The 25,311-nt window shown below is 34.6% G+C and overlaps 1 protein-coding gene across 8 annotated transcripts in view; it reads right to left on the reverse strand.

The window, feature by feature from the left end:
- SMARCA2 (SWI/SNF related BAF chromatin remodeling complex subunit ATPase 2) overlaps window positions 1-25,311 on the reverse strand; it is a 207,231-nt gene that overhangs the window by 107,499 nt on the left and 74,421 nt on the right. For 7 of the 8 annotated variants that reach the window (XM_074196508.1, XM_074196507.1, XM_074196509.1 and 4 more), the window contains 10 exons: window positions 21,008-21,061; window positions 18,972-19,102; window positions 18,657-18,714; window positions 15,608-15,708; window positions 15,298-15,445; window positions 12,172-12,335; window positions 9,375-9,441; window positions 8,685-8,795; window positions 5,534-5,776; window positions 3,833-3,946 (listed from right to left, as the gene is read on the reverse strand). In XM_074196508.1, the coding sequence (XP_074052609.1) occupies window positions 3,833-3,946; window positions 5,534-5,776; window positions 8,685-8,795; window positions 9,375-9,441; window positions 12,172-12,335; window positions 15,298-15,445; window positions 15,608-15,708; window positions 18,657-18,714; window positions 18,972-19,102; window positions 21,008-21,061 (1,191 nt within the window). The other variant, XM_074196513.1, reaches the window with a different exon arrangement.

The raw sequence follows: 25,311 nt of genomic DNA on the forward strand, positions 1-25,311 counted from the left end.
GATGACTTAATCTAATTTAATCACATTTAAGATCTGTAGGGTACACTCCTGACAATGGACAATGTTGCTTAAAGTCCAGCCTACCCAAATCAGGAGGGCTGGTCACCAAATGGTAATAATTTTTGAGGGGGGCATATACTGTTCTAAGACATTATCTAGTTGATTAATTCATTGATATATTCAGGAAGCCTCCCTATATAAATGTGGAGAGAGCTTTAATCTGAACCTTTAAAAGAGGACTATGAAAAAGAAGTTATTCTGCATTTAGTTTATTGTTAACATAGGCAATTAATACTTACTATGCTTTGAGAAATGAGCTATGTGGTTCTTGGACTGGTCACTTAAATGCTCTGTATGCCATTCTAAAAAGCCTCTGGACTTTTACTGTCTATAAAGTCAGGGGTTGGATTTAGATAATGTCTAAATTGTCCTCTATTTCTAAAATTGTCTGACCCTCCCAAAAGTGGATAATCTAAACATTATTTTTATTTGCTATTATAGGAATATATTATAGATGGTTTCTTTGTCTCATTGAAATCTCCTTGCTTGAGCTACTGTAAGTTTTGTAAATGTAAAATATTATTAGGATTGCCCTCTTCCTCCCCCATTCAAAGGACTCATTTCTAAGTTCCATTTTCATGATGGGGGGGGGGATATTGCTTATGACCCAAGGTGTATGAATATAGGGCATAAATGATATCTCTATTCTCAAAGATACTAAGGAGATTCTTCCTTTGAGTATGAATAATATGGCTGAACGGCTTACAATAAGCTGGCATTTTCAGAATTACAAATGTGATGCTATTTTTTATCAAAGGATCAAATGCAAATTTAAGAACAATGCACTTCCCCAAAATAACAAAAACAATCAGGGTAATCCCACCACTGCATGTAAAGGGTGTTTTTGTTCTACATGCACCTCCAAAAATTTCTTCTAAAATCTTCATATATCATATATAAAATATGAAGAACTTATGGGAGAGATGGAACTGTTCAGCATTTTAAACATAAAATTTTATGGAGAACAGATGGGAAACACTGGACCCAAGCCTGGAATGATAGCAGGGCAGCTGTTGTAAACGGGATCCTGGAGGGCAAAATATGGGTGCAGCTGAAAGTACAAAGTGAGGAGGGCAGAAGATGAGGAAATAGACTGGTCCTGTGATTCCTATACTATGGGGAGCTTCCAGGTGATCTAACTTACTCTACAAATGCAGTCAGCACCTTCTCTGCAATTAATATTTTTAAAGATCTACCTAGAACAGAGGTCAGACACAAGGTCCTGGGCCTGCAGTCCACAAAGAGTTCAAACCAGATTAAGACATAATTGAAAAATATTTAACAAAATAAATAAAAATATAATGGAAAAGAGATAACATTGACATGTAGGCTCCTTGGTTTAATGGCCCCTGTTTCTATTTGATTTGGACACTAGTCCACTCAGTGAGTGGTCCAGAGTCACAGAGTCAGAATATGTCAAGGACAGGTCATTCTGGCTTTGAGACTGCACTCTTATCAACTAGACTACATCACATTTTATTCCTGGCACTGAAAAGGATAAACGTGATAGGAAGAAGGGGAAATAAAAATGGGATAAGCCAGTGAAAATGACTGAACAATATGAGGAAGCTGTGAATGAGAAAAGAAAAGAAATTTGGAATTATGAAAGTTTGCCTTATCCTAACAATATGAGAGATATAAGTAAGATAGATTCTATCTTATTTTGGTAATAGATGCAATTTCTGAAAAGTTGAGCCAGAACTAAATCTTTTAAGTAAATAAGAACAATTAGGAGCCACAAGATGATCAGCTAGCTTAAAGGTACTGAGGTGCATCCCATAAGTATGAAGTTTTGTATAATGGTTTTTAAGGGCATGTTATTAAATCTTTGTGAGATTAAAAACAAGTAGTTCTAATCCTAGACGTCTTAAAAAGGTTCCAATAAATAAGACTAGGAAGTTTCATGGATAAAAAGAGTACTAGGAAATTTTTTGTTAAAGATTTTTTTATCTTAAAGTATTACTTCAGCAAAAATACAATGAAAAGTCCTATATAATTTGGCATACAAAACAAACTTCATGGCTAACTGCTTCTTTGTTCCAGATCATTTTAGAGATGTTGCATTAGGGATTTTTTAAAAATAGCTTTATTGCCATTTTGGCCTAGCTGAAGAATAAAACCTAATAAACCAGTTCTTTACTTTTTCTTTTTCAAGCAATTGAACTCACTTATGAATGCTGAAATTATGACCCTAAATAGCAGAAATTCAAAGAAATTCAAAGAGAAGATCAACAATTTGTCAGGCATTCACAATATGGGGATAAAGAGTACATGAGACAAAATGACTAATATGGAAATATTTTACATGATTGTATAAGTATAACCTTTATTTGATTGCTTATTATCTCAAGAAAGGAAGAATAGAATTTGGAATTCAAAACTTTAAAAAAAAGTGAATGTTAAAAATTGTTTATCCATATAAATAGGGGAAAATAACTTTTTAAAAGCATACATGAGGAAAGACCTTTATCTTTATACATTCACTCTTTAAGACAGAAAGGTAGTTGCAACCACCATTTTCATTTTCATGATCACTATTCTCTGACTACTAAGGAGTTGAGAATTTAGGAAGAGAATTCATCTTTTAGCTAAGTAAGCAGATTTTATACAATATCATGCCAAATCTTTCTTAAAGTGAACAAGATGAACCAATCTGTCTAAAAGGAGAGGTGTTATACAAAGAATACAATGATGCAAAATAAAATATTTCAAAACTGACCCATCAAAAGAGAAACCCACATAAAAATACTTCATGTAACAAATAGCACTCTAGCAAGCAAATCAATTTTAGACGATGACAACTAATTTGAACTCCAAATGCAGGCAAATTGGATGGTCTTATTTTTTTGCAACTGTCCTGAATTTGGTATTGTTCTAACAAATGCATTTGACCCAAATCCCAAATCAAGCCAAAAACCTGGAGTTTACTTAAGACATGGAGATTCTCCAAAGTAATGAAAATTCAAGTAATAGAAAATCAGCTGAACTAAAGAGAAAATATTCATTGGCATTTAGTTTTCATTTTGTAGGGTTCAAGTTAGGTCATGGAATGAATCTGTCATTTGTCTGCTAACAAACTTTTCATATACAGCCAAGCTTCTTAGTATTTTCAATGCCAACATCATTATTAGATATTTAAAAATACAGAGAGAGCCTGGTATTTTACAAGGTACAATTTTATTCCATGTAAATTTAAGTAATAAATTTAATTCCAAAAACTAGATTTATGAGTAAAACAATTCTGTAAAGTCCTACAAATACATGTTATCATGGATACTCACTGATTTTTTTGATATGATAATATGCTATGAAACTACCTGGAATCTAAAGTTAAAAAAATATAAACTTTAGAGAATTAGTCACTGAGAAGAAAATGGTACATGCTTTAAAGAATAGTTTCAGTAGTTCCATTTGTGTAATAATTTGTTGTAGGTTGAATTATGCAAATTCCTAAGATTGTCTGGCCATACTGTGAGATTTCTGCAGAGGAGATTTATGTATAGGTCTTGGTTGGACTTGACAGGATCTCAGGTCACTTCCAATTCCAATAGCCTGTGATTATTTTAGTAAAAATGGCACCCTATCTCAAAAAGCTTGAAGTCAGCCAGAAAACTTCATATACTCTGTAGAACTTATGAAGTATTCATATCTTATTTCTAATGTTAATTATAATTTAACTATAACCATTTTTATAAACAAATTGTTTCAGAATCACATTTTCAGTTGAAGAGGCTAATTAGGTATTTTCAAAATTCTCTAATTTGTCCCACACCTTTTCTGGTAGCTGGGATTCCACTTCCTTCTTCAGTCTCCTCAGCAGAAATGGTCGCAGAACTTTATGAAGACGTCTAATAATCAGTATAGTTTCCTCTTCATTTAAGTCCACCTACAAAAAGATGATAGTGAATACAACATCCATTGTACTTGATCTTTTTAAAAAATCATGCTATGAAATAACCTTTTTATAATGAGTTTTTAGCATTGATCAACTGATCGTTTCTTTTCAAAATCACTACCTTCTATAGGCAACCATATCCAATTCTACAAATGGCAAGTACTTTAAGATAAAATTAAAAAATTAAATACTCAATCCATCTGTCCTTTACCCTCACAATTATGATTGACTATAATAGCATGTAATATAATAAATGTGTTTATTTTTCTTAACATTCAAACAAAATATGATTCTTTAGAAGGATGGTATTTGGTTTAAAGCAACAATTAGTTTTAGAAAGGTCACTGTGAAAAATATATATATATACATATCTTTCTAGGGATGAAAAATGTGCAAGATAGGAGATAGCAATATTATATATATATATATATATATATATATATATATATATATGTATGGAAAGGTACTTGAGGAACTAGGGCATTGAACCTGAAAAGGGCAAGATGACGATGGAGGTCAGATTATTTTATGTATTACTTTTTATTGTATACATGTCTCATTTCATCTTTTCTCTATCTTTGTCTTGACTTCTGAGAGTCATCCAATTTAACAAAAAAAAAACGTCCCTCTTATTCATAACTCTGTACTTACCTGCTGTAGAGGAAAAGATTATCTGTCAGAAGATTCTAAGTTAAGGACTTCTTAAAAACTACCCACCATATTGGTTTCACTGTTTACCTAAGTGCAATCCAGTGATCTTACTGACTAAATGCAAAACTTCCCACATATGAGAGAACTGAAGAGTTGAAGCCAAATAATTTCCCTGAAATGTCTTGCTGTGGTAATCTACATCTGCTGCTCAGAAATCACCACCCACAAGGCTTTGCTTTTTTTTCCCCCCCTTCTTGCAATAGTATGTTTTCTCTCAAATATGGACTGTTGAAGTTAGGACAGTTAGTGAAATGAAAGAAATGGAGATGGCTGCTTTTGCCAAATATTCAGGGAATTCACTGTAATATATGTATACATACATAACTTAGGCTGTGCCAGTAAAAAGGAAATGGAAGGGGTTTTACATAAAATTGGCAGAAAATGAACTAAATAGATACTTTTGACTCATAAATTACTTTATGGGCAAGTCTTTGAAAGGCAATAAATGGTTGGAAGTTAGGAGTGTTTGATATCTTTTTTCTAGTTAAGTTTGGTAGTAAAATGACCCATAAACATACATATTCAAAAAGTTAGATGTGCATCTATCCTCTGGCCTACCTATTTAATATTACTACTGGTCAAGAGTATTTGTGGAATTTAAGTGGCTTCTTTTTAGGGATGTTTGAATAAACAGATATAGTTAAGCTATCCCACACACTATTAAAATTATTTTGGGAGGAACAATTTACCTGAAATTAGAACATTGCCACAAACTACTTTAAACTGGAGACCATTATTTACAATCTTTCTCTGATAATCATATGACAAATGTTTGTGGTGTATTTTGACAGTGTCAGTAAGAATGTCTATTAATTTCAACTAAATGCTTTGTTACTTGTTATGAAAAATAAATGACCGAACTAGTACCCTTTCTCCAGTCATGGCAAAGGGGGCATTAAACCACTGCTCAAATGTGCTACAGCTCTTGAAAATGGTGGGAAGAAGAAAGTTGAGGAGGGCCCAGAGTTCAGGTAGCTTGTTCTGCAAGGGGGTTCCAGTCAAGAGTATCCGTCTTGGTGCCACATAGTGAGTATTCAAGACCTGAGTCAACTTGCAGTGATGATTCTTCATCCGGTGGCCTTCATCAACTATCATGTACTTCCACCGAATCTGCATTAATGTGAGTAAAGTATAATATTTGAGTGAACTCTGAAAATTACAAATACTTTAAACATGTAGATTTTCGATCATGACAAAATGATATGAGAATAGGTAAATAGCCCAAACTTCCTCTTTTGTAATGAAGGAAGGACCTTTAATAACAAATTGTCTACCCAGGCCCCCCCAGCTCTAGGGTTCTTTTTCCACTATTCTGTTAAGGCCTGTTCCAAATATTAATAATATTCTCTGGTGAAGATGAAAAAGTTCACATTCCTACTGCATGCATGCAGTCCAAGAAGTCTCAGAGGACAACTACTCCATGATAACTTATTAACAAGGCACTTGTGGCTGATGCCATGACTGTTTCAAGCCTTTGTCTTAGACTGAAAGACTGACTGTGCTCAGAAATAAAAAAAAATTAGAACAAAACAAAAGCTAAGATGAAGATACAGAGACTTTGAAAGAAATGGCAATGCAAAAACAACCTGGTAGAAAATGGATGTTTTGTAAAATATCAATTGTGAAAAAAATGAAAATAAAAAATCTGACTAATTACCTTAGAAAAAAAATGAATGTTTTGGGCAAACTAGGGAAAAATAAAAATAAAGTGACATTTATATAGCATTTTAAGGTTCAATAAGCACTTCACAAATATTTTTCATTTAATCCTCATGAACAGGAAGAGAAACTGAGGCTTAGAAAAGTTAAGTGACTTACTCATGGTCATATAATTACTAACTATAATTAGACCTAAGATTCTTTACTGATCCTGAAGCCACTATTCTGTCCTTGGAAACATATGAAACATAGAAACATAAGAGATTAAGCATCAGATTTTACCTTCCAGATTTCACTTTCCCATTTATGTTCCAACTCCATTCCTTTCTCTTAAATCATTCCACAGTGCTAATCACATTTAAATGCAAGAATTTTATGGAATACTCTTCTCTGCCTGTCCTCTTCTAAGTTAAACTCAGCAATTTCATTCAGAGAACTAGACATTCTTTAAGCAGATTTAAATCCTTTTAGTGCAAGGGAAATATCTTATAATACATAGGTGAAAGTCTGAATAATCTAAATTTCTTACTTCTTCATTGTAAATAAATTTAGGAAAAGAAATAAATAAAAAATAGACTAGGAATTCCAGGCAGAAAGATGCTAAGCACCTTTTTTTTACCTCTGCTCTAAACCACAAAATTAGTGTTAAAATATTATATAGTAAATATTGTTAACGGTCCCACATATCTTTTCAACAGAGAAAGCGATTGGTAGTCAGAAGTACATGTAGAATAATATTTGCATTTAAACTATCTTCTTGACTAATTTAGTTTACAGAGAAATAGAAAGGGAATCAAGAGACCATAATTCTCCTCTTCTTTCTGCTACTGACTAGGTCTGTGACCTCTGAGAAAAATGACTGACTTAATTTCTTCAATTGTAAAATGGAAGCAATATATCTTACTACCAGAAATTGCTAGAGAATGCTGACAATATTAAATAAAACATAAATTAGGGAAAAAAAGAAAGTACATCCTTAAATATTTTTTGTTATAATAATGAAAAGGTCTCACTTTTGATTGTCAAATTCTTCTGCAATTACAAACAACAGGAAAACAATAAGATACTCAATGCCAGCTCAACTCCTTAAGGGATATGTTTCTTTGATTCTGTTTCCTCATATGGCACCTTCAAGGAAAATATCAGTTTTTTGAGCAAAGAATAGAGAGCTAAAATGGTGATCAAGAACATGCCCACATTTGGGGGGGGGGCAGGAAACCAAAAAATGGGAAGATTATTTAAAAATGAAAAATTTAATATTTATTCCATGAAAGTTAACCACAATCATAGTACGTAACAAATCAACTGTTTTTTTTTTTAAAGAAAGGCAGTAGGGGGAAGCTAGGTGGCATAGTGGATAGAGCACTGGCCCTGGTGGACCTGAGTTCAAATTTGACCTCAGATACTTAATAACTAGTTGTGTGACCTTGGACTTAACCCCATTGCCTTAAATTAAAAAAAATTAAAAACAAAGAAAGGTATGATTGAGCATTGGTATTGGGATAAAGAAAAATCTTGTATTCAAGACCTAGTTCTCATAGTTATATGTTGTTAGGCAAGTCATACAACCTCTTTGAACCTCAGTTTATTTCTCTGTTAAATGGGAGTAATAAAAATCTTTGAACTGCCTACCTCACAGAGTTGCAGGGAAAGTACTTTGCAGAACATAAAGTACCCTAAATAAATATAAATTACTATTAAATATCAAAAGTAAAAATATATTTCTCAATTTAAAAAATGGAGTTCTCTTTAAAGGCTGGCAAAAAGACTACTGATCTAAGGTTATCCAGATCACAAGGAAAGATTGGGTCTAAGGTAAAAACAATTTTCCATAGCTTCAAATACACACGCAAGAATACACATTAATAATTCTGAGCAGTATCCTAACTTCTACCAGGTGATATCTAAATATGGAAAAGCATAGGTGCTGTAACCAGAATAATTGTTCAAAGGGAGACAACCATACAGAGAAGATCTAACTTTGCTGGGGAGAGACAAAGGAAATAAGAGTGGTGAATCTACAATTTTGAAAATAACCTGGGCAACAAAAACAATTATGTCCTCCATTAGTAGGTTCAGAGCTATTAGAAAAGCAGTGACATGAAGCAATCCAAGTGAAATTTTTATGAAGAGAAAACCAGTTGTATATATCAAAAGGATCAGGACAAGAACCAATACAAATCTCAAAGCAAATAAGTAAGCACAGAAACAATCTTAAGGCCATAATATACTTATTATTCTTAAAAATAAGTACATGTCATATAATGATCCAAATATACAAATCAATTTGATTTTTCCAATTGTTTGAACCTTAACAAGGCAATCTTTAATTGAACATAAACGAAATGAAAAACCATACCTTAGCAAGAATGTGCTTATCCTTTATAATGTACTCATAGGTAGTTAAAAGGACATTAAATTTTCCACTCCGAAGTTGTGGAACAAGTGATCGGCGCATAGCGGGAGTGCCCTGAAAAGAAACAGTATTTGTCCATTATTTCTCACTCTCTCGACTGACCCGGGCAACACTGTGACTGAAGATACAAAGGGCTTGGCTCACACTCTTCCAGTCCCTAAGAGTGCTTCCCCAATGAAGACCAGAAAAGGAATGAGAGTAAAGAAAATGACAGTGACCTTGTCATGGAGGACGGGCTGCAGGATTGAAAAGCGCCATTTCTATGGAAGTGTGCAGCAGGCAGGCGAGTGTCCTTGGTAATTGCTTGACTTTATAGGAACAGTTGGAACTGCAGGAGCCCGACAGTGAGCCATTCAGCAATACACAGAATGTGCAGTATTTATCATTTGTATTACTCTCATCAGAAACCTTGCAATATGATAATTAACAATTTTCTTCAGCATTTCACTATCTGAAAGTAATTATGGCTTATTACAGTAATCTTCTTGGGATGATTAACTCTCACTGTTTAGTACATGATGTACATGACAAAACTTTACAACCAAATACAGTTCACAGATGTGCATATGGAATGAAGAAAATATGGTCTATTTTTACTTTTCCAGATTTGTATACAAAAGCAGCATTTCAAACCTTGTAAGAGATTTTCACCACAGAAGGAGCCCATTTGTCAAATTCATATGTCCAGTTAGATAAAGTCCTATAGAAGAGAAAAAAAAGATATAGGTTTTGCATGAATCAGTGGTCAAAAGTATGCTTGTTTATTTGCCTTCACCTTATAAAGTCATCTAAAAAATACCATGCGACATACCTACATACTCATTTTTAATGATATGAACAATAAGAGAAATTGAGGTAAATACTATAAACATTGTCTGGTAACATTAGAAATCTATTTGATGGCAGCTAGGTGGTATAGTGGATAAAGCACAGACCCTGGAGTCAGGAATACCTGGGTTCAAATCCAGTCTCAGACAATAATTACCTAGCTGTGTGGCCTTGGGCAAGCCACTTAACCCCGTTTGCCTTACAAAAACCTAAAAATAAAAACCCCAAAAGAAATCTATTTGAAAAATATGCCCCCCCAAATTTTATGCAAATAAAAGGGACCCATATATAGCTACTGAAAAGGGAAGCAAATTAATAAGACCTGGGCATAAAATGTGAACTCCCAGAATCAAGTTTGAATTCCCAAGAAACATACAATAACCATTTGAAAGTAAATGAGTGGGGGCGGCTAGGTGGCACAGTGGATAGAGCACTGGCCCTGGAGTCAGGAGTACCTGAGTTCAAATCCGGCCTCAGACACATAATAATTACCTAGCTGTGTGGCCTTAACCCCCACTGCCTTGCAAAAACTAAAAAAAAAAAAAAAAAAAAAAGTAAATGAGTTAGTTTTTTATTAAAAGTTAAAAATGCAAAGCTATATAAACAAATAGCTTCCATGAAGAATGTGTGTGTGTGTGACAGAGAGTGAGAGAAGAAACATTGACAGTGACAAAAGACAGAGAGGGACACAGAGTGTTTCAATGTGTTATAAAATAAATCAAGAATTTTCTAATATTGTACTAGACTGGAACCTGTGTGAGAAAACTTTTCTAGAAAACATTGATTAAAAAATATAACTAGAATGCTGAGGTCATGAGACAGATTACAGTTAGTGTTGAGGGTTAGATTTGTAGTCTGAGGTCCTAAATTCAATTTCAACTCTATACCTGTGTGTCCTCAGAGAAATGACTATATCTCTCATGTGGTGAAATCAGAAATAACTAAGGAAACAAAGGTTTGAGCTTTCAAGCATATCAGCTTATTAAGCAATGCACTCCAATTGCATAACAAATTGGGACTAGATCTCCTCAGTTTGGCACTGGACTTTGAATACAGGAGAAAAATTTTTATGCTTTAAAGGATAACAATAAACAGAATACAAAAACAGAATTAGATCATCTGACTCCTAATAAAGATTGGGGGCTTCCAAATTTGGAAAGTGGAGAGTGTATTCCCTAAAATCAGAGAAAGAGGTATCTTACTTCCACCAATTGTCCATATTCAATTAAAGGAACAAAGAAACAGTCACTGATTACTACTAATAGGTGGCCAGTTATCAAATAAGTCTTATGAGTTGTTTGAAATGTATAATTGTGAGACAATTCATTGCATCAATCTGTGGATCTGATCAGCAAAACCTAGTTCGTTAGTTAAGGGTCTCTCTTTTTTTGTTTTTTGATTTTTGTAAGGCAATGGTTTTAAGTGACTTGTCCAAAGTCACACAGCTAAGTAACTATTAAGTGTCTGAGTTCACATTTGAATTCAGGTCCTCCTGACTCCAGGGCCCATGCTCTACCCATTGCTCCACCTAGTTGCCCCAAGTTAAAGTTCTCTAAAAGCAGACAGGGATTGCCTAGCTTACTAGGTAGGTAGGGCTATATTCAAACAACACAACAAAATTTTCTTACAATTACCTCAGAATTCAGTAAAATTTTCTCACAAGACAGAAATTATACCAGACCTATAACTGAATAGAAAAGAAACTGAGCTAGCTTCAGAGTTGAATCATAAGATGGCACCAGAGTGATTCACTTAATTCCCTCAATTCCCTCAATTCTCTGGACCTGGGTTCCTAATCTGTAAAATGAGGAGATTGGGTTAGATGACCTTGAAGTCTTCACCCACCTCTAAATGATCCTATTACATTCCTAATACAATAGATATTCTGATCTGAGAGAGAAAAATCACAGTGATTTTCTCTTGACATGGCAGTTTCTTATTCAAATAATGCTGTAACTTAGCACAAAGAGGGAAACTTTATCCTTACTCAAATCCAAGAGTATAAGATAGCAAGCAAACCCTCAACAAAGGGAATAACAGGATAACATGAAAACACAGAGATTCTCAAGAGAGACTTCTTTAGGTAGAAAAGGAAAGTGAGCATCAAGACATAGCAAAAACAGAAGCTCCTAGCACTGTGATGATTATAATTCACTTCAATGTAAATAAAATAAAATATTAATATTTAAAAATATGATCAAGTGAGATAGAAAATCCAATTTGACAAGATTTACTAAGCATCTACCATGTGGTAGGGGCCTTTAAGGCTATAAACTGTTACATAAATCTTTTAGAAATTGAGGATATCTTTAAAAATATTTCCTTCTAAATTGATCATTTATGGAATAAGTACCAAATTATACCATACAAAGTCAATGCTGAATAGATAGAACACTAATGGTAGATAAAGGCATTTGATTCCTTCTATATATCCTGCCTATACCAGCAATCACTGGATGATTTAGGGAGTAGGGGAGAGTATTTTGATTTAGAATATGTTTTATCTACCCATTGAATTTTACCATTAAGTATAAAACAAGAGCAAGCTTCTAATAGGCTGATCTACAATGCACAGAAAAATAAATGTGGAATTTTTACTTACGAAAGGGGAACAATGATGAGATAGGGTCCATTGAGTCTTTTGTGCTCCATCAGATAAGTGATCAGTGCAATAGTCTGTATTGTCTTTCCTAGCCCCATTTCATCAGCTAAAATTCCATTCAAATTATTATTATACAGTGAAACCATCCATTCCAGGCCCTGGAGCTGAAATGAAGAATAATTGCTTCAGTTATCCAAGATCTGCACAGGTAATTAATACTAATACAAATGAAGTGAAGCTCTGACTTCTTTAAGTCCTTAGTGCTGTATGTTAGGATTTCCCACCATAGGAAAATGGGTAAACTCCAACACAAAAATCATTCAAAGTAAAAGCTTTTAATAATCATTGCTGCTTGGCAGGTGCTGCATGTTAATCAGATTTAGAATTACTTACTATGGCATGCTGACAGGATTTTAAAGCAGCTTTCTTATTCATTCTCACTTAAAATTCCATAATTTATGGAATTCTAAATTTTTTCAAAGTTCTGAACCCAGATCCAACACTTGTTCAAAACAAACAAACCAGTAAGGATCTTTGGCACAGATGAAAGAAAATCAAAATGAACCTGTCCAGTGAACTTTTTCCCCGCATTGGCAATATTTCCTCCACCAGGAGAAATAGGAGTTCCATCCTGAGAGTAGGGTCATAGACTCCTTCCTAGAAATGGAACTTCATCACTATGCATAGAAAAATCTACAATGTGGGTAACATGTGGTCAGGTGTTTTGTGCACAGTTAGGTGCACAGTTCTATATAAAATATACTTTTTGCATACAAAAGAATTGACATCCACTAAGTCAGATTCTCAATTATTCACACAAAAGGAAGAAAATAATGCTGTAAAAAATACAAACGATTGGTTTTTAAAAAATAATAATCTCAAAATTTTGTTTTTGTTTTGGTAAAATACCTTTATGAAATATACTCTATTTTTGAAGGAAACTGAATTATCTAAATACTGTTTGTGTATACAAATATTAACATTAGTCCAGATTTTCCAAGTCCATAATGACTTGAGAATTCCATGGTCCCAAACTGTTCCAGACTATCAGAGCCCATATTTTTTACACCAATAATCACCTAGTGAGACTATACATACTAGAATCTCAACAGAATTACAACTGTAGGTGATACATAGAATATAATTAAGTGAAAGCAATTCCTTTGAGAACTTCTGAGACTTAGTTCATTAACAACCATGCTAGGTATGAAAGAAGTGGCATAAAGGATATTAAGAGCAGAAAAAGAAAGTGAACCATACATGGAATGACAAGGAGGGATGAGAGGCAAACAGCCCAAATGCTACACCTCTAGCCATAAATTATTAAAGGAACCAGAGGAAGTCCTCCAGCACAGTGAATAGAGTCTCTATACTTTAGACTAATATTTATATTGCATTTAATCCCATTTCCTATGATTTAAAAGAACTAAAAAAAATTATACTATGATAAGTTTCACTCTGTGTATATACAAACATGAACAATAAAAATACATTCACTTATTTCATCAGGGTATACAGATGCCAAAAGTGAGTTTTGCACTATATTCTATTCTCAATTCTCATCATTCCCTAAAGTACAAATTAATCAGTTAAAATCACACAATGATTGAACACCCTCTTTCAACTATCAAGGAATCAAGATAGCATAAGGTCTTTTTGAATGTTACATAAAATTCAAGCCAAATGTTGTTTTATACTTTAACTTCATTATTTTGATTTGACCTTTGAAGAAAATGGGCCTCCACCAAAGAAAGAAATCAGACTACAGTCTGATTTCTACAGAATGGAAAACTAGCCTTTCTTCAGTTCATTGCCCAGGAAAACAACTTTTATTGAGGTACAGAATATTAATCTAATTTTTCTCTCATCTAGAGAAAGCATGAACACACCAAGTTGGCACACTCAGTCTTTTCTAGATACATTACCTAATTTCTCTTTAACTTCCACAGTTTAACTTGTATTACCTCTTCCTTGCACATCCTGCTGGTGGTAGCTAAAGTGGGTAGGTGTTTCTGCTTAAGACATGAAATCACCATTTTGGTTAACTTCTTCTTAAATTAAGTTCCCAGGTTTTGAGAATGAAAAATTATGTATTCTAAAATGATTTTAGACCCCTGAGAAAATGGAATTGTTGAAAATAGTGAAGACTCACCTTTCGATAGTATAAAGGTCACCCAGTAAATGCAAACTAGCATAAGGAATGACATGGACACCATAGGTCAAACTTAAGCTTATACAAATAGTAATCTCAAGTTAGTAAGAAGCATTCACTTAACCTCTTGGCCCTTTCTGAAAAATGAGGGAGTTGGAATCAGTCCCCTCTAAGGATCACATCAGTTCTACATTTATGACCTAGGCCATAATAGATATTCCTTATATTGATAGGCCATGACTCTGGATTTCATAGTAAAGAGAATATGTATTCAATTTACCCATCAGTTGAAATAAATGCTAAGCTAACATTTCATAAAACCAAATTTGTTGCAAAGCCTTAAAGGCAGAAAATTAGTTACTCCCATGAAAAAGATGCAACAGAGTCAATGCCATGGAAGCAGCAAATGACCTAAATGTTTGAAGTTGAAACTTTTTCCTTAGAGGAAAGAATAGTTTATCATAAAACAAACTATTAAATTTTTGTATTCCTACAAAGAATACACTGGATATCCTCAAATAAAAGTCATTTCTCAATATCAAAAACAGTGATAAATAAAAGTATTTCCTACTACAGTACTTTGGAAAAGGAATCATAGTATCATATATTTAAAGCAAGAAGGGACCTTAGAGGTCATAGCAACACAATTCTACAATGTAAAAACTGAGCAAACCAATTCTCAGAGAAGTTAAGGTTACTTAGCTAAAAAGTGTTTGAATAAAGATTTTAACTTCCTGATCCTAGTCCATCTCTTTATCTACTATTACACTCTGCATCCCAGATGAATGATTTGTCGACATATTTCCACAACACAGGCCATTTTCAACTATCAACTTCTTTTCATATAATTTGCCTTCAAGTAGCAGCTGCATCAAGCACTTAATATATATGCAAGCTATATACCCAAGCTAAAAATAATTAGACAAAATACTTTTTTTTTAGTTCCCCAAAACACCCAAACCACAATTTTTTACCTGATAATGCTTTAGGGTGCCATTAATGAGAAGAGCAGACTGCTTCTCTACCCTCTCTGATATCGCATGAGCTACAGTATAGTAGGACTGGGAACCTCTAGCACTGTACTGCATGCTATATTCATCATCCACATCTTGCTTGGCAGTCCTGAGATAGAGAAAGTGGAGAGGAATTCTATTCAGACATCCATGCCACATGGGTAGGTTCAAGTCAGCACTTTGAGCACTTTTAAGAATTCTTAAAGAAAATATTCAATGCACCAACTCTAAAATTTCCTAGTTTCAGTAAGGGGGACACAAGGCTACTCACTCAATGATCTGCTTAGCATCCTTCTCAGAAACTTCTTCACTGTTTGGATCAAGAAGTATCTTCTCCTCGGTTTCCTGCCTGCTCGATTCCTCTTCATCATCCTAAAGAAGAAACCCAGAAACTAGAAAAGCAGAGCTTTGGCATAACTCTATCAAGTTCATTTTCTGAAAACATAACAAATTATATGCTGAAGTAAATGCAACAAACAAGACAACTAAAAGAGATTTAAACCAGGGGTTAAGAGCTAATTCTTCCCACTCTTTTGAATGATGAGATCACAAGACTGAAAAGAAGTGGTTACCAAATTCAGTCCCTGGTTCCCAGGAAAACATAATCATCCAAAGGAGCAGCTGTTTCACTTAAAATTCTTTAAGATCAATGCAAATTAAAGCTTCTCTGAGGTACCACCTCACACCTCTTAGACTGGCCAATATGGCCAGAAAGGATAATGATCATTGTTGGAAGGGTTGTGGGAAATCTGGGACACATTGTTGGTGGATCTGTGAACTCATCCAACCTTTCTGAAGAGAAATTTGGAACTACCCCAAAGGGCAACAAAAATGAGCATACCCTTTGATTCAGCAATGCAACCACTGGGTCTATACCCTGAAGAGATGATGAAAAAGGGTAAAAACATCACTTGTACAAAAATATTCATAGCAACCCTGTTTGTGGTGGCAAAAAATTGGAAATCAAGTAAATGTCCTTCAATTGGGGAATGGCTTAGCAAACTGTGGTATATGTATGTCATGGAACACTATTGTTCTATTAGAAACCAGGAGGGATGGGAATTCAGGGAAGTCTGGAGGGATTTGCATGAACTGAAGCTGAGTGAGATGAGCAGAACCAGAAAAACACTGTACACCCTAACAGCAACATGGGGGTGATGATCAACCTCATTCCATCAGTGCAACAATTAGGGTTGTCTGCAATGGAGAATACCATCTGTATCCAGAGAAATAACTGTGGAGTTGGCACAAAGACCAAGGACTATTACCTTTAATTTAGAAAAAAAAAACCTGATATCTTATTGGCTGATCTTGCTATCTCTTATACTTTATGTTTCTTCTTAAGGATATGACTTCTCTCTCATCACATTCATGTATTCATTTTGGATCAGTGTATACCATGGAAACAATGTAAAGACTGACAAATTGCCTTCTGTAGGGTGTAGGGGGAGGGAAGTAAGATCAGGGAAAAGATTGTGAAACTCAAAATAATTAAAATATTTAAAAACAAAACAAACAATAAAATTCTTTAAGATCATATTTATCTTTAGTCTCTGCTTTTTAGTTCTATTTAATAATTGGTGTTCATAAGGATTTCAGGCAGAAATAACTGATCATTACTTCACCTTAAGAGTTTCAAAGCTTTATTAAATTTCCCAACGTTACCTTATTTCATATATTTCACAGAATATCAGGGATAGAAGGGACTGAAGTTCAACTCTCTCACTTTATAGATAAGTTGCCATTGAGTCATTTCAGCCATGGTTGACTCTTCGTGACCCCATTTAGGTTTTTCTCTGCAAAGATACTAAAGTAGTTTGCTATTTCCTTCTCTAGCTCATTTTATAGATGAGGAAACTGAGACCAGATTTGAACTCAAGAAGATGAATCTTTTAAACTCCCAGTCCAGCACTCCAGCTGCCCTGCTAGATGAGGTAGATAAGCCCAAATCAGAGGAAATTCACTTGCTGAAAGACATAGGTGGAGGTAGGGCTTAAAAATCAGGTGTCCTAAACTCTCAGTTGCCTCTTCTCTCGTATTCCTTGTTTAAAATGCAAAGGCAGAAGATTAAAAGCCTAGTTGCCAGTCAAGTCTTTTGAGAAATTAGAGCCACCTTTCAAACAGGCACTTACCAATTCACCTTATATAGTAAAAAAAAAAGTATTGATTTTTATCAACTATATGTGCTGGCTAACTAACAGAAGGTGCATAAAAATACATCTTACCTAGTCAATTTTTGATATTTATTTGTAAGTCTTTTTTATATGTACTGCCTTATAAGAAAATCTGCTTATAATGAAGTCTATTGGGTCTATGAATAAAGAAGGCCCCTTGAGAGTTCAAGACACCTCTTCCCATACCAAATTCTGATAGTGTTGCAAGTGAATTTCATTCATGTTACATTCATGTGAAGCTCAAACTTAAACATTAATAAGAGGGGCAGCTAGGTGGCGCAGTAGATAGAGCACCGGCCCTGGAGTCAGGAGTACCTGAGTCCAAATCTGGCCTCAGACACTTAATAATCACCTAGCTGTGTGGCCTTGGGTGAGCCACTTAATTCCATTCATTGCTTTGCAACCCCCCCCCCAAAAAAAACCCTAAACATCAACAAGAAAACCATTATCAAACCAAAACAAATATCAAACTTCTCTGTCAAATGCCAATACTACTTCTTGTGTTCTATTGAAATTAGTCAGAATTATCTTTTTAGAGGCATAGTGTTATCTCCAAGAGAGTAATAAAATGTTCATTATCCAAAGAAAGGAAAGATTAATACCCTTTAGAAAGAAGTTTCAAGATCCTACAAAAAACAAGAGATGTCAAACTAGGGCCTTTTCTCACTCTCCCACACATGCTTACCAATCTTAAGCATCATTTGATGCCCAAAGAAATGGCAAAACTCAACTTACATCAACTGCTCTTAAAAATCATAGGATTTTGTTACTTATTTTCCCTGAAAAATTTTGTCTACCTTCAGCTGTCCCCAAAGTCCTCTGTAGTTCCTTCAACTTGATGGCAGATTTTTCTCTTTATGGTGCCACATCATTGCTTTTAAATGATGGATTTTGCTGTCTCCCCAGCAACCCCAACTGATCAAAAATGCCATTAGGAGTAAGACACAGGTGAGTCATCCAGCATCTGCCAATTCAGAGGACTAGCAGTCAGCAAAAGGTCTTTCAGAGCTCTCTCTAAATTGGATGTAGCTAATGATTTTAAGAGGCAGGAGGAGGTAGAAAGTTAGACAGAGGCTGAATTCAAGGATAAGCTTCCTTCCCTACCTACTATTAAACCAGCATACAGGAAAAAGTAAAGATACATACCTCCTCCTCATATTCAGAATCACTCTCCTCACTATCAGATCTAGGGGCAACTTCATAACTACAGGAGAAGGGGGAAAAAGAGATAGGAGGGGAGATTATTTGTTTGACTCATACATTAATATTTATATATACTCTACATGTTGGTGATAAACATGGACATATATTGGGTTTTTTGGGAGATGGACATTTGTCAAGTTCAAGTACTGTTCAAAGATCAACAAAAATCTGAAGAGGTGAGAAAATACCAACATCAGATAATATCATTTGAAATACAAAACCAAACCAAACTGTATTTTTCCCCCTCTAACAACTTACCCAGGATTCATTTCTAACCAAGCATCCAGTTGACTTGCTTTAGGAGCTTCAGGTCCAAGGAGAACTTTACCAGTTTCTGTGTGAGTCACTTTTACAGGAAGATCGCTCATCTGACTGCTTTCATCTATTGGCTATCAAGGGAAGACAAATGCCACCATTTGATGGCAACTATAAGCATGACTTCTAAGAAAGAAGGAAAACAAAAGTTAACCACAACCCATCTGAGCCTTGTAATGGCTCCCTTATTGTTCATCATGTTGCTGGTTTTCTTTCCCATCATCCTATGTGTTCCTTAACACAACATAGAACCTGTTGCCCACATTACTACAGTAGCTGATGTTTTATAAAACGATTTCCTCACATCCACCTTATGAGGTAGGAAGCATTACTTCTTTACTTCTACTTTTCATATGAGAAAACAGGTCTAAACCTTCATAACTGAAGCTAATGGTTCTACATTATGTTGCCTTAGCATCATATAGCTACAAAAACAACTTTGACTAAAGATGATGACTAAATTATTTCTAAGTTCTTTGCTAAAAAAACTAAGCATGTAAATAAATTATAGGAGGCATGTTTATGTTGGAATGTTTAAGTCTACTTAAAAGAATTATCTTTTTTCTTGGAATTTAGAGTGGGCATTATGTCTATGCAAATAGGTACTGTAAATGAACATAAGATCTTGACTTCTCAAAACCCAAGTCTTATAGGAAATCAGTTTGGAAACACCTGATTAGAGAGGAACAGCTAATATATTATTACTTGAAAGTTATAAAACACATCTTTTTTTATAAAAATAATAGTTTAAACTTTCCACTAATTAAGATTAGCTTTTTCCAAAATCATTTTAATTGCAAAGAAGAAAAAAAGAGAAGAAAAGATGTATTTGTTATTCTCCTACTTACTCTAACAACAAATACTAAAATGCAATCAGACCAATCAATGGCAGATGAACTAAATCTTTTAAGTAGTGACTGTTCACAAAAAAACAAAATCTTTTTATAAAAGAAAAGAAGCACCTATGTCCATCTCATCTCCTTGCTGTCTTGTGCCAGTAGGGGCATGAAAACTTATTATCTTGCAAATCAAGAGGACACTCCCTCCTTTGTTAATGTAAAAGGGCAACTAGGTACCAGTTCTTTAGTTTAAAAAAAAAAGGGAAATCTACCATTTATAATCATTTCACATGAAAATAACCTCACTTTATTATCTTCAACCATTCTAATATATAGCTTCCAATATAGGCCTTCTCTATAAGGCAAAACTTCTGAAATCACATCTTTAGCATCAACTCTTGTCACCCATTTTAACAGATTATGCACAAGACACATTGATTTTGCAAACCCTCATATGACATGTGAGGATCTGTTATGATACAGATATGTATTACATGTCCAAGAGCAGTGACTCATTTTGAGAAGAGAGAATGTCTGTATTCTTGTTACATGCTAAATTGGCATTTTTAGATATGGCTAGGCTCTTTATAAATTATGGAGGCTTTGAGGTTCTAATATAAAGCATTGTTTCTCATTCCATCTCATGTTTATAATTTCTCACACGTGTTACTTTTATCCCTCTTTCTTTTTGATAGATTTTGGCAAGTTAACCTTTTCTGTTGAAATGATGGCTTTTTAAAAATACAGTTATAAAAAATGGAAAATAAAGTATTTCACATGATGCCATTTTATTTAACATGGAAATGAAATTTTAAATTCACAATATTTTAATGTAAGGGAAAGAAAATATTCATAGCATGATAGCAATAACAATATTAGCTAGCATTTATACTAAGCTCTAAGATTTTCAAAGCACTTTTTAAAAATTATTTCAAAACAAATCTGAGAGCTAGATTTTATTATTGCAATTTTAGCAATGAGAAAGCTAAGGCAGAGAGATCAGGTGACATTGCTAGTAATGTCTGAGGTTGAATCTGAATTCAAGTCTTCCTAACTCCAAAGGATTCAGTTCTCTTTTCTCACCATGCCACCTACTTGCCACTATTCAATAGGTAGTAGAGAGACTATAAAAATTCTTACCTCCCCATCTGGTCCCAGGCCAGACTCCATTCCCTCTGCATTCTCTTGTTCCTTCTGCAATAAAGTCAATTCAAATGTCATGTTTCAACCAACAATACAGAGGAGAGATTTAATGGTAGCTAATGATTTTTTGGCATTTCATTACTACAAATCCCTTAATAAGAATTTAAGTATTAAAATGTGAACCATTTCAAATCTGAACACCAAAAAGGGGTATTCAGTGAATGGAACAAAGTCAAATAAAATTAACACCCTAGGAAGAATCTAGGGAGTTTTGATTATGTCTATAAATTGTAGATTGAGTCACTCTCCCAGTGTTTTGCATTTGCTGACTGATGACAATGGAGGGTATGAGGAGATCTGAACAAGTGACTGAAATTGAACATTTTTAACTTGTGATTTGATGTCATGGAACCTTTGATTAGACCTGCAATTATTGAATCTACCCTCCTAACCTTCATCATATCTTAAATCCAATACAGAAGTTTTCCTTTTTCCCTGGATCTGGGGATCAAGCAAAGCACACATTTAACAAAACTGATCTGTTGTAGACAGTGAAATCCAGGAGAATGGAAAATGATATTACTTGTTGGAATACCTTCCCTTACTATGTCATATGTCCTTTCATTTTTACATAACTCTACAAAAGAAAAGCCTCCAGTGGGATCTTACGTAAGAAGAACCATGTAAAACCAAGCTCTTACTTTGCTTGAATATTTCTAAAATTTCTAAAATAATATATCACTTCAGATATATGTGGAACAAAAAAGGAAAGTTGGCATTTCTGTATCTATGGTAATCTGATCCCTGATATGCCAAATACAGACTAAATGATGCTTTCACATATAATCAACAGCTTGACAAGTAAGAGTTACTATGTCTTTACCTTAGGAAATCAACACTACTGCTTTATGTAATGAAATGAAAAACCACTTTCCCTTTACCTTATCAGGTTGTTTTTAATGAGACCTTTCTCTCCTGAAGGTTTTAACTGATTATATATATATATATATATATATATATACACACACACACACACACACACACACACACACACACACACACTGTATATACACAATGATACAGAAGCAACATTTAATTAGTATGTTTGCTTAAGCAACACCTTTTGTGATATATTTTTATCTAACAAGAAAATGATTTGTCTCTGAACAAAACATAACTCTCTGAGTGGTTAAAACTTCTCCCCACAGCATACCATTGTTTTCCTTTTAAATTATCTCTTGATTCTTTTTATGGTCATATGGTTATCACATGCTGGGATCACATTGATTTACAAATGCCTGAAATGGTTGTTTTCAATCTGTAACATTATCTTTCCATAATGTATACAGTTACATGCTTTTATATTTACTGAGTAATGCCTAATAAAATAAAAAATAAGTGAGAAAAAATATCAATCCTAAACTTTAAAAACCCCAACAAAACAACATTTCTATTGATATGATGATCTCCTTGGACAAACTCCCTAAAGAAAGGAAAATTTTTAGGTGGTTTCATTTTAATGTGTTTAAGCTGGTAACAATTAGGTTATCTGCAATATGAAAAAAAAGGTATGGATCAGAGCTGTTTCAATTTGAATTACAAGCTGTCAAAATAACAATCCTTGTAAACTTGAAGAAATTGCTCAGTAAAAAAAAAATCCAAATCCAATTCTTTCTCCATTTTATAGGTGAGAAAACTGAGGTCCAAGAAAGGTAAGGTAATTTGCCTACCACAATGAGTATGCAACTAATTTTCAAAACCTTGTCATGTGTTCCTTCTATTTGAATCCTACATCCCTTCCATTTTGCCACATATATATTTATGAATTCTTTTCTTGCTTTTTTTTGGCATGTATTTTTAAATAAAGTATATATACACTGAGATATACCATCTCTCCTAAGATGTATCCATTTATCTTTTCATTCAAGCAAACAGAATAACAGAATTTAAATATTAAAATGGACCATAGAAATCATTTATAATAAGAGTGATATGAAACTCAAATAAAATAGGGGCTTACTACTTCATAACATAAATGAATATCCACTTAGAAAACCACATTACAACATTATTCAGATTCAGAAGAGGTGGAGACAAGATGGATGCATGAGAACAGAAGTTCACAGGCTCTTTTCCACAATATTCCCAAAACTTTAAAATTATGACTCTAACTAAATTTTCAAGAGACAGAACCCACATAAAGACCCAATGAGGCAATTATCCATCCCATGGTAACCTGGAAGATTGTGCAAAGGCTCAGGATCACTGCAACAGAGCAGAGTGAAAGAGCTACAGCTTTCTGGGAATAGCCTGGGATTGGGGGGCACCTGGGTCCCTGGGGGCACTGGTTCCTGGCATCAGAAGCAGTTTTTAGACCTCCCAACCCAGGGAACACCAAGCACAATTTGAAAGATCAGTGGGGAAACCTCTGCCAGAGTGGGTGCACAGTTCAGGCCAGCATGGCCCTTAGAGCATCCATGGCCCTCGGTGCAGCCCAGATCCCAGGAAATGGAGGCAGGCCCATAGAGCCACCCAGGAGGGAACAACAGAGTATTCAGCCTGTGGAAGCTAAGGAAGTGGGGGGAGCCTGTCAAAGTCTCGCCTGACTGTGGAACAGGACTGGTGCTTTGTCCATATTCAGACTCTGGTTGCAGTCTGGATCCCCACATTGTCAGGGACCCTCCTCACAGCTCCAGGACAGAGGGCTGAGCTTGTGGTCATCCACAGACCAGAGCACAGGCAGGAGAGCAGTCAGAGCCTCTCATAAGATCCTGAAGGAACTGAGGTCCTTGCGGGATTATCCCAGTAAGACTCAAAAGCTTGGGAAGCACCTCAAAATCTGGGAACAGGCTGGGGAAATGAATAAACAGAAAAAAAAGGAACCCATCATAGACAATTGCTTTGGTCTCATGAAGGATAAAAACACACACTCAGAAGATGACCAAGTCTAAGTTTCCATATCCAAAGCCTTCAAGAAAAATAGGAGTTGGGGTCAGAGTATGGCAGAGCTCAAAAAAGATTTTGGAAAATCAAGTAAAGGAGGTAGAGGAAAAATTGGGAAGAGAAAAGAGAGTGATGCAGGAAAAATATGAAAACCAAGTTGGCAACTTAGTCAAGGAGATACAAAAAAATACTGAAGAAAACATTAAAAACCAGTTTAAGTCAAATAGAAGAAGCAGTTCAAAAAAGTTAATGAGGAGAGGAATACCTTAAAAAGCAGAATTGGTCAGATGGAAAAGGAGATAAGAAAGTTTTCTGAAGAAAACAACTTCTTCAAATGTTGAATGGAGCTAAGGGAAACTGATGACTTTGTGAAAAATCAAGAAACAATAAAACAATATCAAAAGAATGAAAAACTAGAAGAAAGCATGAAATATCACAATGGAAAAACAACTCACCTGGAGAACAGATCCAGAAGACATAATTTAAACATTACTGGACTACCTGAAAGTCATGATCGTGACTTCATTTTTAAAGAATTTCTACAGGAAAATTGCCCTGATATCTTAGAAGCAGAGGGCAAAATAGAAATTGGGAGAATCTACCAATTTCCTCCTGAAAGAGATCCCCCTAAAAAATAACCCCCAGGAACATTATAGCCAAATTCCAGTACTCCCAAGTTAAAGAGAAAATATTACAAACAGTCAGAAAGAAACAATTCAAATATTGTGGTGCTACAGTCAGGATTACATAGGATTTAGCAGTGTCTATATTAAGGACCTGTAGGGCTTGGAATATAATATTCTGGATTGCAAAAGAGCTTGGAATACAACCAAGAATCAACTACTCAGAAAAACTGAACATCCTCTTCCAGGGGAAAAGATGGGCATTCAATGAAATAGGGGAATTTCAAATGTTCCTATTGAAATGGCCAGAACTGGACAGAAAGTTGGATTTTCAAGTAGAGGACTCAGGTGAAGCATAGAAAGGGTGGACAAGAAGGTAAATTATGAGGGTTTTAATGATGATGATGAACTGCATGTATTCATATGAACCATCTCATTTAATAGAACATATTTAGACAAGGAATAGGAGGGAGCTGAATAAGAAGGTATAATATATTGTAAAGATGGAGTCAATGGGTAAAAAAGGAAGGTACTGAGAGAAAGAGAAATGAGAAGTAGAATGGGTTAAGATATTTCATGTAAAAGAGTCAAGAAAAAGCTTTTGGAATGGAAGAGGGAAGGTGGGGGAAAGTGAGTGAGCCTTCATTTTCATCGAAAATGGCTCAGAAAGGAAACAACATATATATGTATATACACTTAAGAGGGTATAGAAATCTTTTACCCTAAAATGGACTT

This window comes from Macrotis lagotis, chromosome 8 (genome assembly GCF_037893015.1).
Source record: "Macrotis lagotis isolate mMagLag1 chromosome 8, bilby.v1.9.chrom.fasta, whole genome shotgun sequence".
NCBI lineage: Eukaryota > Metazoa > Chordata > Mammalia > Peramelemorphia > Peramelidae > Macrotis > Macrotis lagotis.